The sequence below is a fragment of the Pteropus vampyrus genome, unplaced genomic scaffold (genome assembly GCF_000151845.1).
Source record: "Pteropus vampyrus isolate Shadow unplaced genomic scaffold, Pvam_2.0 Scaffold580, whole genome shotgun sequence".
Taxonomy (NCBI): domain Eukaryota; kingdom Metazoa; phylum Chordata; class Mammalia; order Chiroptera; family Pteropodidae; genus Pteropus; species Pteropus vampyrus.
In genome coordinates this window covers 77,217-93,672 of record NW_011889361.1, presented here as the reverse complement: position 1 = coordinate 93,672, position 16,456 = coordinate 77,217, and the positions used below count along the sequence as shown (strand labels likewise).

The 16,456-nt window shown below is 37.2% G+C and overlaps 1 protein-coding gene across 1 annotated transcript in view; it reads right to left on the bottom strand.

The window, feature by feature from the left end:
- The window catches only part of CTTNBP2 (cortactin binding protein 2), an 87,287-nt gene that overhangs the window by 9,741 nt on the left and 61,090 nt on the right, over positions 1-16,456 (bottom strand). The window contains exons 14-19 of the mRNA XM_023525606.1: positions 12,819-12,971; positions 12,461-12,648; positions 8,930-9,108; positions 5,477-5,682; positions 4,933-5,118; positions 1,865-1,925 (exon numbers count right to left, since the gene is read on the bottom strand). Of these exons, the coding sequence (XP_023381374.1) occupies positions 1,865-1,925; positions 4,933-5,118; positions 5,477-5,682; positions 8,930-9,108; positions 12,461-12,648; positions 12,819-12,971 (973 nt within the window). The remainder of the gene's footprint in view (positions 1-1,864; positions 1,926-4,932; positions 5,119-5,476; positions 5,683-8,929; positions 9,109-12,460; positions 12,649-12,818; positions 12,972-16,456) is intronic.

Genomic DNA, 16,456 nt, shown 5'->3' with positions numbered 1-16,456 from the left:
AAGTGCTAGCAGAATCCATTGTCTCTTTGTTGAGTGTCCCCTATTGTGGTTTACAGCCCAGGTGGCCACGATAGCTGAGTTTCCATCAACCTGGCTGACATTAATATCCCTGCCCTAGCGATTCCCTGAGACTCCACCTCTCCCAGTGTATGGACCCACACAATCCGCTTCCACTGGCTTTTCCATACAAATGGCCTGTCTTGGCTCATGCTACAGAATTCCCTAAAATAACTCAAAGGTTCACAAAACCCAGATAAGCAGCATCTGGCCTTGGCATGCCCTGTACCTCTTGATGAGCAGCCCCATGCCCGGCACTAGCAGTAGCCGGCTTCAGTTCATGGCTTGGCTTCTTGAGGTACCTCCAAACCCAGTGAGTATGTCAGCCACCTATGGACTGCTCATGCCAGGTGGCCCTGGGCAGGGCACAGGCTATAGCTTAACTTGAACTGTGGTGAGGATCCTTCCAGCGGGGTTCTGCACTCCCAGTAGCCAGCTTTGTACTGAGCCAGAGCATCACCAGGGCTGCATTTGAGAACAACACACTCAAAGGGCAGACAAGGAAGGCACCAGAGCACTGCTAAAGCAAATCCTGCTCCATAGGGTCAGCTCCTGCACAATAGCTACTGCACTGTAGTCACTGGCCAGTCCTCACAACCAATCAGCCTGAGGGTCGATCCCTTCCATTGATGTGCAAACAGCAACCAAGGTTCAACTACAATAGGAGGGCACACACAACCAATACAAGGAACATCATTTAGAATCGAAGGACAGATAAATAACTTCCCAGACAAGCAAAAGCTAAAGGAGTTCATCACCACCAAGCCAGTATTACAGGAAATGTTGGAAAGACTTAAGAAGAAGAAAAACAAATGATTAAAAATAAAAATAATAGAACAGCAATAACTACATATCTATTAACAATTACTTTAAATGTAAATGGATTAAAGGTTCCAATCGAAAGACAAGGTGGTTGAATGGATAAGAAAACAAGACTTCTACATATGCTGCCTATAAGAGACTCACTTCGAAAGACACACAGACTCAAAGTAAAAGGATGTAATAAGATATTTCATGAAATGGAAATTAAAAAAAAAAAAGCAGGGGTAATACTTATACCAGACAAAACAGACTTTAAAACAAAGGTTATAACAAGAGACTCAGTAATTCCACTTCTGGGTGTTTATCTGAAAAAAACCCAAAACACTACTTTGAAGACACATGTGAATCCAAATGTTCATTGCAGCACTGTTTACGAAAGTCAAAATATGGAGGCAACCTAGGTGTCCATCAATAGATGAATGGATAAAGAGGTGGTACATATATACATGGTATATTACTCAGTCATAAAAAAGAATAAAATTTTGCCATCTACAACAATGGATAGACCTAGTAGGTATTGTGCTGAGTGGAGAAGGTCAGACAGAGAAAGACAAATGCCATATGATTCCACTTACGTGTGGAATCTAAAGAACAAAATAAACAAACAAAACAGAAACAAAGTCATAGATACAGAGAACATTTTGATGGTGGCCAGATGGGAGGAGTTTTGGGGTGATAAAAAAGGGGAAGAGATTTAGAAGTTCAGATAGGTAGTTAGGAAAGAGTCATGGGAATGTAAACTATAGCCTAAGGAATATAGTCAATAATATTGTAATAACTATGTATGGTGTCAGATGGTATTAAATTTATCAGGATGATCACTTTGTAGGGTATATAAATGTCTATTCACTATGTTGAACACTTGAAACTAACATACTGTTGAATGCCAACTGTAACTGGAAAGAAACCCCAGCATAATAGTTGCACAAACTAATAATCAGAACATGTATTGTTTGCTCACAGTTAATTTGAAAGAGGAACTTACTTTTGTTTTGACAGAGAATTCCTGTTAAAATTCAGCTGTGATGTAGTCGTATTATTGATACCTGTTTAAGGAAAAATGCAATCATTTAAATAGAGTGAATCACTGACCCTATGCATCTTGAACTTGAACTCTGTATTTAAAAGAAATAGACCATGGGCTCTGCTGTAGTTTCATTATGTTTGGACTGAATCTATCTCAAGGGATTTCTCTTCAGGGCAGTGGGTGTGGATGTAATTCCCTGCACAGCCATTGTAAGAAGGTCTCATATATTTACGACTAAAGCCAGTACAACTGACACCACCCGAGACTCCATTCAGAATCCTGAATTTTGCTTCTAGCAATGGCTCCTCTTCTCTGTCGTCAAGTCCTTATGTCCTAAGCTCTTGCTCTCAAAGCATCTTAAGAGGAGTTTAATACCTGCTTTTTTCTATCTCTTCCATCCAGCACTGACTGTGTAGATCAGGTGCCGTTTTTGATGTGTGGCCCCATAATGTATCACGGTGTGTGTGGCATTAGTAGTGTACCTGTAGAAATTTAACTTTTAATTGCTTTGCACCATACAGAATAGAAAATATGAACAGTATACAAAATGACAGAGAACAAAAAAATATCAGATTGCACTGCTTGCAGTAAATATTTTGATTTGTATCAGTAATATATACACACAAATGCATAGGTTTGTGTGTACTGGTCATGATGCAAAGTATATTTCTCACTGCAGAGTATAGTCAAAAATGTTTAAGAAACACTGTTATAAACCATTGCAGACTCCCCAAAACGTCTGTTTTTATAATACACACTAAATTTTATAAGCTCATTAAAGTATTTAGTTGCTTCTGAGTGAATTCTAAAACTGTATGCATATTGCTAACACAAATTCTCTCTAGAGAATGATTTTGAAAAGTAAATTGACTTTAAGATCTCCTCACTAAAAGCAGATCATCAGAGACAATCTCTGTACTAGTTTCTTTACTCATACTTTCGTCATTATTGTCAGAGTATTGACTAGTTAGTGGCTTTTCCGATATACCAAAAGTGCCCAGGCCTGTAACCTGGTATCATGCTTTCCTGTTTGGGGTCAGGAAAGGAAGAGGCTATGTCTTTACCAAACTTCATGACCTGCCACAGTGACCTACATGGAATGCAAAAGGGTTCCTATTTTGATATATTTTTAAACAATGGTTTCAAAAAAACCCCCAAATCAACCCAAACATTGTAATAATTTGATATTGATTGCAATTAATGAAAAAAATTAATATTATAAAAATATAATAACTAGAGAGGTATGTAAATCTTTGGTTCTTGACCAACCAGGGGTTCATTCACCTAACCATGATGTGTGGTTAAAACTCATGGCCCATGAATTTTATTTTGTAAAATTGGTTTTTAGATTTTATAAATCTTAATGTTTTAGTCAGTGTAAACTATGTCTGCACACAATTTTATTAATCTTTTGAATAGGTTTCATGTTTCAAAGAATATCATATTTGATATTATATCAAATAGCTCTAAAACTGAAAGGATTATTGAAAATATAAATACATTTAAAATCATTTATAATTCAATTTTTCTTTTATTTTTTGATATTTTACCTGATACAGTTTTCTGAGATTTATTGATTTATTGATTTTGTCAATTCTGAAGTATACATTGACAATGCTTATTGTTTGGTAATTATTTGGCTCAAGGAAGAAGTTGGTCCTAAACCCTATAGAAATTGTAATAAACTTGGATTTGATAGCGAAGAGCCTGGATGGTGTCCATTTATCTGAGTGCTTGTGCATTATTATTACATGGGCCACAGGATTAGAGTGGCATGGACCGAAGAAAGCAGCATTGGATTTGCAAGAAACAAAAACATGGATTGAGAATTCCATGCTTTCAGGAGAGGGGATTGGAGCAGGTAGCCCAGGGTTCCTGAACCTCAGTGTTGTTGTCTGTATATGGAGATGATAATCCTCATCTTAGATCTCTTCTGCATACTCTAATGAGATTAACAAGTGAGAGGTATAATCCTTGCTACAGAAAGTCACCTGGGGAGACTCTATGCTATACTGGGGGCTGAAATCTAATGATATTCTCTAAATCTAATCTTGGGAAGTAATGGCAAGCTCTTCGGGTCAGAATATATCCCATTAAAAATAAATAACACTTTAAAAAAGAAATTTTTTATGTTTTAAGATTTTAGGCATCGTAGTCTCTTATTTAGCAACCCCGTAGCTATAAAGTTGGCATAAAATTACATAAAACAATAAATTGGGGGTTGAAGGGGCTCCTGAAAACCTAAAATTGATTACGTATATCATAAATCCACAATGCATATGAGGTTGGAACATCTATTTATTCTTGTTCAAACATAGATTTCCCTAAGGGAAGTCATTTATAATTTGTATAATTTTTGATATCCTATTATTAAAATTTAAAGGAGTAGATCTAACACCAGACATAGATGTCTTATGTCTTCTTTGTTAGAATGAAAACTTGCATATTCCTTTTTTATAAATGATGTTCCATTATATAGAATCTGTTTAATGATTTATTAGAATGTAAATTCTATAAGGGCAGGAATTTTTACTGTTTTCACTGCTCTATTTCCACTGCCTAGAAGATAACCTGGTACATGTTACATACCATATATGAAAAAGAAATATGTAAAACTGATTCACCCTAAAGGCCTTAAATGGTATGGAATATATCTGTACATATACTTAAAAAAATTAAGATTGGCTTAGGGATGACACATTAAAAGAGAGAAATATGCCAAAGTTCAATTATTGTATTATGTAAATTTAACTGTAAACAGCACAAAATCTAATAAAAAGGTCATTATTAACATGGTAAAGATATATTTAATTTCAAAATTCTAGTATAAAAGATTATTTTTAGATAGGGGGCTTCAGAATATTTTTGGAAGTATATCTACTACATACTTTTATTCCATGAAAATGTGCTCTGAAAACCTCAGAATTTTGTTGAATGAACAGTGATAAAAATAAAAGCACACTGGCATTCAGAAACTAGACCCTGAGTGTCCACGTACCTCTAGGTGGCATGCCTGCCCCTCTTACCTTCCTCATTCAGGTCCAGCTTATTCCAGGTGGGTGAAGAGAAGCGGCCAGACTTCTTGCGAGGACTGGTGCTTGCCTTTCTCCAGGCACCACTTTCTCCTTTCTTCTTGCTACAACTGTTATAACTCGAAACTATAGATAAAGGGAAATTTCCTCCTTTGAAATCAGCTGTATGCTGGTCTAGCTCTGAAACAACACAAATCATGTTTTGCCAAAAAGGAAGGCAGTGATAATACAGTTTCACAGAATCAAACAAAATACATCTGCCACTCTCAAAAGAAATAAGACTCTTCAAAATGACAGGCATGCTTAATACCCAAGCAAAGGTTTTGTGAACCAGCAGACTTTACTTGGAGGTCTAAAATTTCAACATGAGCCAATAATTAAAAAACAGAGAGTTCTAGAGCAATAGTGTGAAATGTCCACTGAGTCAAGCTAATTGCTCTAGTTACGAACAGAGAAAAGAGAGCTCCCTAATAACAAATTCAAACAAATATTACATAAGAGCATGAATTTCCTCTTCTTCCAGCACAAACCCACATACCTGCTCTCTGGAGGGGACAGCCATGCAGAACAGCTTTATTGAGCAAGATGCTGAGAGCAGCTTTAACCAGAGCCTGCTGTCCTTGGCTAGGGTGTTTCTTAGCAGTTGTTTGCACAAGGCCGGGTTGTCTTTTCACGGAGGCCCTTAACAGTATTGCTTCTTGAACTCTGGGTGCAATGACAGCATTCCACAGCTTAGACATCCACCTTACAAGAGAGGGGCAGACTCACAGTTAGCACCAGGCCTCTCACGAAGTACACACCACTCTACAACAGACAGTCTGAAGACCATGGAAAAAACATAAGTGTTCTTATAGATGTGCTACCTTTCCCAGGTAGTTTTGCAACAAGTGAAATTATCCAACCCTAGAATTCTTTGACATTGCCCGAAAATATAATGGGTTTCAAATGAAACTATTTACATGTCCCTCTCCTTTCACTTTATAAGATCCTTAAGAGCAGGAATCATTGCTTGAGTATGTGTTGGATGAATGTATGATAAAATACATGGAAAAGAAGGTAAATTTACAGACAGAAGAAGTCTGGAAAATAGATTTCCTATGAGTCTATGTCTAAATAGCGTAAACTTATTTGCCATATTTCCTTAATAAGACATTCAATATATGTTAATATTTCTGAAAATGGGATATATCTAATAATCTTTGGCAAATTAAATCTATCTGCACCAAAGCAAGGGCTCAGTGTCTGCACGTGGGAGAGCTTAGCCCTGTAGAGAGGGGATTGGGTCAACCAGCTGTCGCTTCAGGTGGGCCTTGCATTAATAGCTGTAGCAGTGAGAACTCAGCTCAAATTTGGAGTACCTAATACCAATTAAAATTCCTTCAAAAAGATTACATTTTGTTGTAGAATTAAGGCTGTAAAGATAGTCTCTACAGAACCAAACCAGTATTACAGGAAATGCTGGAAGAACTTCCTTAAGAAAAATAGAAAAAAAAAAAGATCAAAAATAAGAATAATAAAATGGCAATAACTACGTATCTATCAACGATTACTTTAAATGTAAATGGATTAAATGTTCCAATCAAAAGATTGGTAAGAAAACAATACCCTCACATACGCTGCCTACAGGAGACTCGCTTCAGATCAAAAAACATAGAGACTCAAAGTAAAAGGGTGTAATAAGGTATTTCATGAAAATGGAAAAAAAAAAAAGCTAGAGTAGCAATATTATACCAGACAAAATAGACTTTAAAACAAAGGCTATAACAAGAGACAAAGAAGGACTCAGTAATTTTACTTCTGGGTATTTATCCGAAGAAACCCAAAACACTACTTTGAAGGAGCATATGTGAATCCATATGTTCATTGCAGCATTATTTACAATAGTCAAGATATGGAAGCAACCTGGGTGTCCATCAATGGATGAATGGATAAAGAAGAGGTGGTACATATATACAATAAAATATTATTCAGCCATAAAAAAGAATGAAATTTTGCCATCTGCAACAATATGGATGGACCTAGAGGGTATTGTGCTGAGTGGAGTCAAAGTCAAATGCCATATGATTCCATTTACATATGGAATCCAGAGAACAAAACAAACAAAACAGAAACAAAGTCATAGATACAGAGAACATTCTGATGGTTGCCAAAAGGGAGGCGGGTTGAGGGGGTGGGTGAAAAAAGGGAACAGATTAAGAAGTACAGATTGGTAGTTACAAAATAGTCCTGGGGATATAAAGTATAGAATAAAGAATATAGTCAATAATATTGCAATAACTATGTATAGTGTCAGATGGGTACTAGATTTATCAAGGTGATCACTTTGTAAGTTATATAAATGTCTAATCACTATGTTGTACACTTGAAACTAATATAATATTGTATGCCAACTGTAATTAAAAAATAAAAAAAAATTATTAAAAAAAGACTATCTCCTAGAATAGGAAAGTTTTCAAAGCTATCAGATAATGGCATAAGCCTTTTAAGACTGTTAAAACTTTTATTCAAGTATCAAATATCTATTTATTTTAAGCTTCTCTGTTACTGTCCAGTGATATGTAATTCAAGAAAAAAAAATAGAGAATACAGAAAAAAATCTGGTATTCTTTCTACAGTAGGAGTCAGACTTGCGTAGGTACTTCTGAAAGTGCTAAATGGGTAAAGGTGATGAGCTTTGTTTTAAAAAAAAAAAAAATAGCAGTTCCTAAATATGGCTATTAGAAGACAATTCTCCATGACACTTCTGTATGTTCTGTATCAGATTTTGTTCTGGACTAACTTTTCAAGAATATTAGTAGAGAACATAGCCTTGGAAGACAGAGACAGTGTCTCGTTCTGGAGTAGAGGGCTGATTTGTTTCTTGATGAGGATAATGAAAGTAATGTCTCCTCCTAGGACAAAGGGCAGGCAGATCTGACAGCACTCCCTTTAGAAGACTAAGAGATTCCCAAGCTTGGAGTTCCAAGCTGTGACATAAAGATGGCATCCACCTGGGCCGCTGTGCATCACTTGGAAACCAATGCAGATGGGAAGCACAGGCTGGGGCTGTGCTGTGAGTGATGAAGTCCTCGGCCACTAACCCGTCATCCTGAATCTGTGACAGGCTAACTCGTTAGCTTGCAAATGGGGTAAAAATGTCAGAGCCTCTACAGTTCTTGACGATGAATGTGCTCCAGACAGGCAAGGCCAAAACTGGCTCCTAAGAATCTTGAGACTCTGGATATGAAAGGTAAACTTACTTGTAATACTAATGAAAAAGGGGATAATTATATGAATAAATGTATTTCTGCTCTTTAGCAAGAGAATACTGTGTCTATTTTAACACGGTAATAGTTCCTTTCCCTCAATCAGCTGTTATTAAATTAACAGTTTGTCTTACAATAGAGAAGATATATGGCTTGCATCCCCAGCTTACCAAAATGGATTTCTGATTACCAGGATGCCAAGAAAGTGCAGAATCAGAGCTAACAGCTAATCACAGAACCCTTACTAAGCTGGACTGTGACAAATATTTCCTCTTTTCAATTTCCTCCTGATTTTCTATTTCATTAACCTTATTGTTTATATGTCAGTTCTCATAAGCTGCTCCACAGGAAAACATAGTAAGAACATAAGTCTCATTAATAAAAGAGGAAGCTTTTAATTCATCAATAAAAGGTAAGGTTTTGGCTTCATTTGGTTACAGGTTACTTGACTGAATTTCTCAAAGGAGCCTTCCCCAAGAGACACAGCACAGTAAGTCACACGTGACTTTGAAGAGAGTTTTATAACAGGGAAACTGCTCTCTAGTTCTTAGTAAAAATTGTTTCCTTTAAAGCTACCCATCAGACAAGTCACAGTCATCTTCTGATAGAAGCACAGAGGTCTGGCACTCCACGTTGATGACAGGAGGTGGCTGGTACCAGGTAGCCCCTTCAGCATTCTTACTTGCAAGCATCCCAAACTAGCCATGGCTACTTTAAACAGGCAAATCAGAAGAAATGACACTTACTTCACCGTTGCTTGGGCATGCCCTGGGACTATAGGACAAGACAGGAAGTATTTTGGCCCAAGAAGTGCTTCAGGTGTGCCCAAGCGGGCCAGGCAGGTATTGAGCTGGCGCCAGACGGCCAGAGCCCAGTCGACTATCCTGCACACAGGATCACAGGGGGAGGGCACCTGACCTTTGAACTAGAGAGACAAGGAGGAGAAACACAGGAGCTTGACTTAGAACAGTGCTTCTTTTCCTTTTGTTTTTAATAGTCCAAAATTAAAAATATATACATTTAAAACTATAAACAAAAATGTAGCTAAATCTGATTTTATCTTCACTTGGGGTGGCTGAAGGTGGGATAGCTAATAACACACACTATTACATGTGTTAGCATATGTCTGTAGCTTGCTACATGAAACAAAAGGGTTTGGACACAACAGAGCAATAAGTAGACTAAGGAGAAACCTTAGATGAATTCTTAAACATCAATTCTGGGAGAAGTCACTGTTTACATGTATATAGAAGACTTCACAGGGCCTTAGGTGTTCATAAAAGGATTCTGAATTAATGAAATAAAAAACATTAAATATTTGAATATTTTGGGTGATAAGATAGTACATGGTACATCTAGATCTGTGGAAAGTTCACCTTGTATTAATTTTAATTTTCCTAAAAGGAAGGTCTAAGCTAAAATGCTATCTTCATCAAAATATACAGAGCTCTGCTGGCATAAAAAAATTTGTTTTCAAATTTTAAAACGTGCAAATTTTCAATACTGTGTAACACATGGTGTGATTAGAGCAATTATTTTTAGAATTATATTTTATAAAATCAAGTCCTTTTTTGGTAGTACAGAGGGTTTGGGCAAGGACAAAGATTTATTTACTATGAGGAGAAATGTCCCTCAATTCTTTAGAAGTCAGATATAGCAATGAACTCTGTATCTATAAGAAAGAGAGTCACATCAATCTTTGCTTTACCAAGTAGTTATGATATTAAAACTGGGGACAATCTATGAATGTTGGTATGTCCTACATGAAGGGATATAATTTGGTCAAGTAAAAAAGAAAGAGTGGCTCAGTAACACCAGCAGTGCTGTTAAAGTATCAGTGTTCCATGAGGCTTTGGGATCTGTTATCATATTTCCCTTCTCTTAAAAACAAGAACAATCATATTTCTCTTCCTTTTTCTGATATGTGTCCAGCAAGAATGAGATCATGTATTACAATTCATGATGGTTGAATATTTATTTTCTACTAATAAAAGTATATTAAAAATATTAATAGGAAGTCTGGAATTGTCCTTAAACGTCTATTTACTTATAACCCTTTAAGGAATTGGAGAAGAAACTGTGATCGAGTGCCAGGGTGCTGCTAAGTGCCCCCAAAGATTTGGTTCTGTTCTGCATTTACAAAATTTCTGATGTTTGCATAAGTCATTCATTCTCATTGTACACTTACCCCAGGAATCCTTTTCATTAGCCTACTTGAAGTGATTCTTGGTAAATGAAATAAATACATTACCCTTTTCTGCCCTTTCTGTTCTTCACAGCACACCCCACATTTCCATTCTCAAACATAATGGAGAAGAGAGGTGAGCTTGAAGCTTGGAACTTTCCTTTCAAAATAAGTAAAATCAATCTTTTTCAAACTATGTTTACCAGAGAGCTGGAGTGGGGAGAGGAGAAGTTCCTTTTACCTGAAATAGTGCCACATCTATAGAGGCTGGTACCTTCCAAAGATTAGCATGGCTCCTGAACAATGATGACACATCGTTCAGGAAGTGTTCCTTATTTTTTCTTAGGTAAACTATGGACTTTAGGATTATGATGTGTCAAGGTAGGTTCATCCTTAGTAAAAACTGTATCACTCTGGTGAGTGGTGTTGATAACGAGAAAGGCCGTTCAAGTGTGGGGCAGAGGGTATATGAGAAATTTCTGTACATTCCTCTTGATTTTACTGCAAATCTAAAACTGCTCTAAACTAAACTATAAGAAAAAACTGGTATCTTATGATTATTTATGTGTTTTCTTGGCAAAGAAATTTAAGTATTAATAATGATTAAGTTGATGGAATTTGAAAAGTTACAGACCTATAATTGTCTTTACCTCACCTTTTCTCTTACTGGTTAAGATCACATGAGGGCTGTGCTTTGGTCAAAAGCATATATTTATGACCAGCCAACTGACTGTAATGTCACTTGGGGTAGAAGATGTCTCTGCTTAAATTAGGAATTTCAGATACTAATTCAAATCATGAGTGACAGGCACTGTTCACAAAACTACCAAAGACATTCCCACCCCACATTTCTCCCTCCACCCACCTCCCGTGATCCCCACCCGCAAACGCATGCATATGCACAAGCTCAATATAACACAACAGACACAGAATTTGGTTCAGGTATTTGGGGGAGAGCTTTGATCTTGGAAAGGTAGGGCTGGCCACAGTCTGTGGTGAACGGGTGGGCATGAAACCAATTCTGGTTAATGAAACATTAAGAGGAAGGCTTATGTTTCTGGGAGTTTCAGAAAAAGATGTTTTCCTCCGAGCAGGAGACTGCCAAAGTTCTTTAGCCCCCATAGCACCCTGCTTCCTTCCTGCCTTTGAACATGTCTGTGTGAGGGTGTAGTGCCTGACACACCTACAGACAGACATCCTGCAAACCTGAAGGGAGGTCAAGAGACTCCCCTAAACCCAGGATCTGACACTGAATTGGTGCTAACCGGAAGCCAGCGGTCCCTACCAGCACCTACCACATGCCACCTGGTTATATGACGGGAAAAAAGCCTCTTTTAGTGAAGCAGCTAGCAGTGGAGTATTGTGTTATTTACAGCTTAAAATACTGCATGATGCAATGAAGGTACTGGCCTCCAAGTGGGCTGATTGTGCAGAATTAAATGAAAAAACTCATGCTAAATCACACTCTTATTTCAAATCCACCTTGACACTCCGCTGCTGGTCCAGCTTAAGAATATTTAAATAGTAATGGAGTAGATTTGGTCAGCCTTAAGTTAAATTTGTTATTTGTGAGAATATAGAATATTTATTATTCTGAAAAAAATCACTAAAAGTTATTGCTTCTCTTAAAAATGTGTCAAAAGATAGAGAATTCTAATTTTTCATGTGACTTTTTAATATTTACTATAGCCAGTGTAACAGTCATATAGTAAAACTAGCTCGAGTGGATGGCATGGACAATGTCCGGAAGGCCTCCCACAGCAGTGGCTCATCCTTAAGAAGAGTGATTAATTTCCTAATCCAGCTTTCTATAGCATTTAGGACTTGGTGAGACTCCTTGAGAACAGTTTATAACAATAAAACCTGTTTGCTTTTTTTTTAAAATTTAGTATAGTCCAGAATCTGCTATGGGTTTTACATTATCGATATAATCCAGAAACTGTCACGGGTTTTACGTGCATTATCTTATTTAACCCTTGAATATCCAAACATTGCACTTGCACGAGGCCACACAATAAATGGTAGAAGTCAGTCAGGTCTCCTGACACCAAAGCCCCTCTCCCAACAGCAGGCTACAGCTGCAGGCAGTTACCTTATTCACAACCTTCCGTCTTAACAACCTCTGCAGCAGGCCCTGCATGGGCTCGCTGTCCCACCGCAGCTGCACCCAGCGGAAATGCTGCTGCACCAGCAGGTCGGAGCCCTGGAGGCAGGCCTTGGCAACAGTGCCCATCAGAAAGCAGTTTTCATGAAAGTAGTAATATTCCGACGTTCCATTTCCTAAAACAAACCAGAAGCAAAAGTCCGACTTCGGCAAGCCATATTATGAGACAAATGCAAATTAAAATAAGTCAAAGAAAGAATATGAAGTACAACGTGTACTCTGGGGAACAGCAAGAATAAAATGACCCCACAGGACCCCCTGCTTGTCAGCATAGTCTGGTCTTTACCTTTTTGAAAAGTACAGGGGCTTTCAGTGCTGCGATTTTCCAGAGGTGCCAAAAAGTCCCCCAACAACTCAGACAATGAAGATTTTTCCAAATTCTCTAAGATGATGATGATTTTCTTGTTAACAGGAGATTGCTTCACTGGGATCAGACAAGCTGTGGTCAGAAAGGAAATTCCATGATTAAAGCAGTTATAAAAACTTATATGAATTGGTAAAAATTACAAAGTCTGAAGATACAAAGTATTAGCAAACGTGTGACACAATGAAGAAGCTCTTTAAGTGCTGGGGGAACATAAGAACTCTGGCAAACAGTTTGGCACTATTTAATACAGTTGAAGACACACACACACACACACACACACACACACACACACACACACACACACCACCCCCCATCCACTACTAGTTTCATAAGAGATCTCCAACAGAATTGACCCAACTATCCACCAACAATAGAATAAATAGTATATTCATGTAATGGATATGAAAGTGAACAAATGACACCATAAGCAACAACATGAAGGACTTTCATGACAATAAATAAAGAAGCAAATTTCAAAAGGATACATACAATGATTTAATCATGTAAAGTTCAAACATGTATAACGTTACGTATATAATTTATATGTAAATTGTACTTGAGCGAGTATAATTTTAAGGATTAATACATTGGTAGTAAAACTAAAAAGAAAAGCAAAGAAATGATTATCACGAAATACAGTCTAATGGTTAACTGTGTCAGGAAGGGTTTGTGGACAGAGACAGGGGCACGTGGGCACATTTGGAAGCTGAGAACATTCTAGTTCTCTGCCTGGTCAGTGGTTAAATGATTGTTTTATTTTAAAGTATTCATTGATCTATAAATATGTACGTAGTATTTTATAGATGTATATTTCAAAATACAAAAAGTCAAAACCCCTGAAATGACCTTTAAATTTCATATAAATGATAAAACATTCATACAAGTATGGAGACAGTACCTCAGGGAGATAAGCAGACCTCCCCTTTCCTTTTACAGATTTCAGAGAGATTACAGTGATCTGACTAAGGTTTCAGGACAGTAGTAACAAGGGATTAAAATCTAGACTTGAGTCTTATTTTAGTGATCCTCCACTAAAGATGGCCAGACTGAATTGCATATCAACCCCAAACGAAAGATGGGAAATAAGTGTACTTGGAACAGTGCCTCACATTCAGTAAGTACTCAAATGTTACGAATGTTGCAGTTAAAATGTACATAGTATTTTACTTATTGTATTATCAATAAATTAATAAAAAATTAAAATCCCTTTTTAATTTTTAAAAGATTCTAAGGGCTCTAGTCTTAGACAATTTAACCTTGAAAAAAACGATCAATTTAAAATACTTGGGTAATTTTGTCAAGCATTCCACTTTTCATAAATACTCATGATAGTATTCTATACTCCATTCTTCCTTGTTACTACACGCACAATGCATTTTCACTTTCAAAAGAATGCCTTGAACAATGTAAATGAATCTCTTCTGAGACTAAAATAGCTCTTCTAGATGCTATGAAGCTTTAAAAATCAGAAGACTAGAAACAATAACATCCATCTCTCAACTTGGATGCATTTGTATGGGCCGTTACACAAGTGTCTGGTGTGAACTGAATCCACTTTAACACCGTTTCCAGTAAAAAGTGCTAAAATACTATGTTTCTCAGGGTTTAAATATTCTTTCAGAAATATATTTATTATGGAAATATGATAAATCTATAGTTTGTTAAAACAATGATGATAAATCAGTAATAAAAAATAGACCAGGTTGAATGGTTTATGTGTATGCTTTCCTGAAACTAAGGACTTAAAACCTCCAGTTTTTCCTTGATTTGTGTTAACTGTCTGGCTACTCCAGTGGTCGTGAAGCTCCTGTGTCCAGCCAGCATCTGTCTGTAGGAATGTGTTTCTCCAGTGCCCCTTCGCTGGATGTCCTGTGCTAAGTGCTACGGCATACTGGAGGTGACTGATTCTCTTTGTGGGGATGTGGTTTTTTAAACTAGACCTATTATGAGGAGTGGCATCTTAATAGGTCAACAGGTTAGCAGAAGGCTTTCTACGGGTAACAAATGGCCAGGGAGAAAACAGAGGCTGGGAAGGGCTTGGTCCTAGAAAGGTCAGAATAGCTGCAAGAGTGGTACGCACGACAGTGACCTTAAAGCTGGTACCTCCCTCCAGTCAGGACTGGCTGGGGCTTGGGCGGAGCCACATCAGTGAATTTTTTTAAACCATGTATGGTGATGGATGTTAAGTAGACTTACTGTGGCTATCATTTTGCAATATATATACAAATATTGAATCATGAAATTAATGTTATATATCAATTATATCTCAATTAAAAATAAAATTTTAAAAATACTTCATTTAAAAAATCCAATTAATTCTGTCTTTATGTTCTATCATCAACTACTCCCTTATTGACTCCTGTACTTTCTAATCTTACTTCTTTCTGCTTCCACTCCAAACAAGTTCTTCTACTTGCTGACACTTGAATATGACAAGCATCTCCTTTTTCTTTGCCCATGCTATTTCCTATATCCAGAAATTCACCAATTTTTTCAGCAAATAATCACTGGCAATCAGTGTGCATGTGAAGTAAAAAAATAAGCTATACATTACTAGCCTTCAGAGAGGTCACAATACAATATGTGTGTGGGCCAAGGCAAAGCTCAAATAATACCCTCACTGGCTTGACCTATAATACCACACGCAAATAATACCCTCACTGGCTTGAACAGTCTACTGCTGTTCATTAAAAGGAGTTGTATCCAGAGAGATCAGAGAAGCCTTTATTTGAGGAGTCTTTATGGCATCTTAACAGGGACTTTTCCTGTCATTTCCAGAAAGGCAGAGACCATATCTATTTTAATCAGTACTGTATAATGTAGTACTTTGCATAGTACCTGCCATGTGGTCATGGTAGTGTGTGTACTGGGAGTTTGTATATTTACTCTGTAATCATAGATGAAAGCTACAGCACAAACAAAGACATGGAGAGTGGAAAAGCAAAGGACACGTAAGGAAGAAACACCAACTTCTGCTGGAGCACAGACATCTATTAAAAAAAAGGGGGGCAGATATTTCAAAGACGACTTAGAAATGGCCAACAGGTACATGGAAAAGATGCTTGATATCATTAATCTTCAAGGAAATGCAAATCAAAATCCCAATGAGGCATCATCTCATGCCTGTTAGAATGGCTATCATCAAAAAGACAAGAGATAAGTGTTGGCAAGGATGTGGACAAAAGGGAACCCATATGCACTGGTGGGGGGAATTGGTGCAGCTACTATGGAAAACAGTGTGGCAGGTCCTTAAAAAGTTCAAAACAGAACTACCATATGACCCAGAATTTCTGCTTCTGGATATTCATCCAAAGGAAAGGAAATCACTATCTCTAAAAGCCATATGCACCCCCCTGATCATTTCAGCATTATTTACAAAAGCCAAAACATGGTAGCAACCTAAGTGTCCATCATCAGATAAATGAATAAAGAAAATATGGTACACATATACAAAGAAATACTATTCAGCCATAAGAAAGAAGGAAATCTTGCAATTTGTAGCAACATGGATGGACATTGAGGGAATTATGCTAAGTAAGATAAGTCAGACGAAGAAA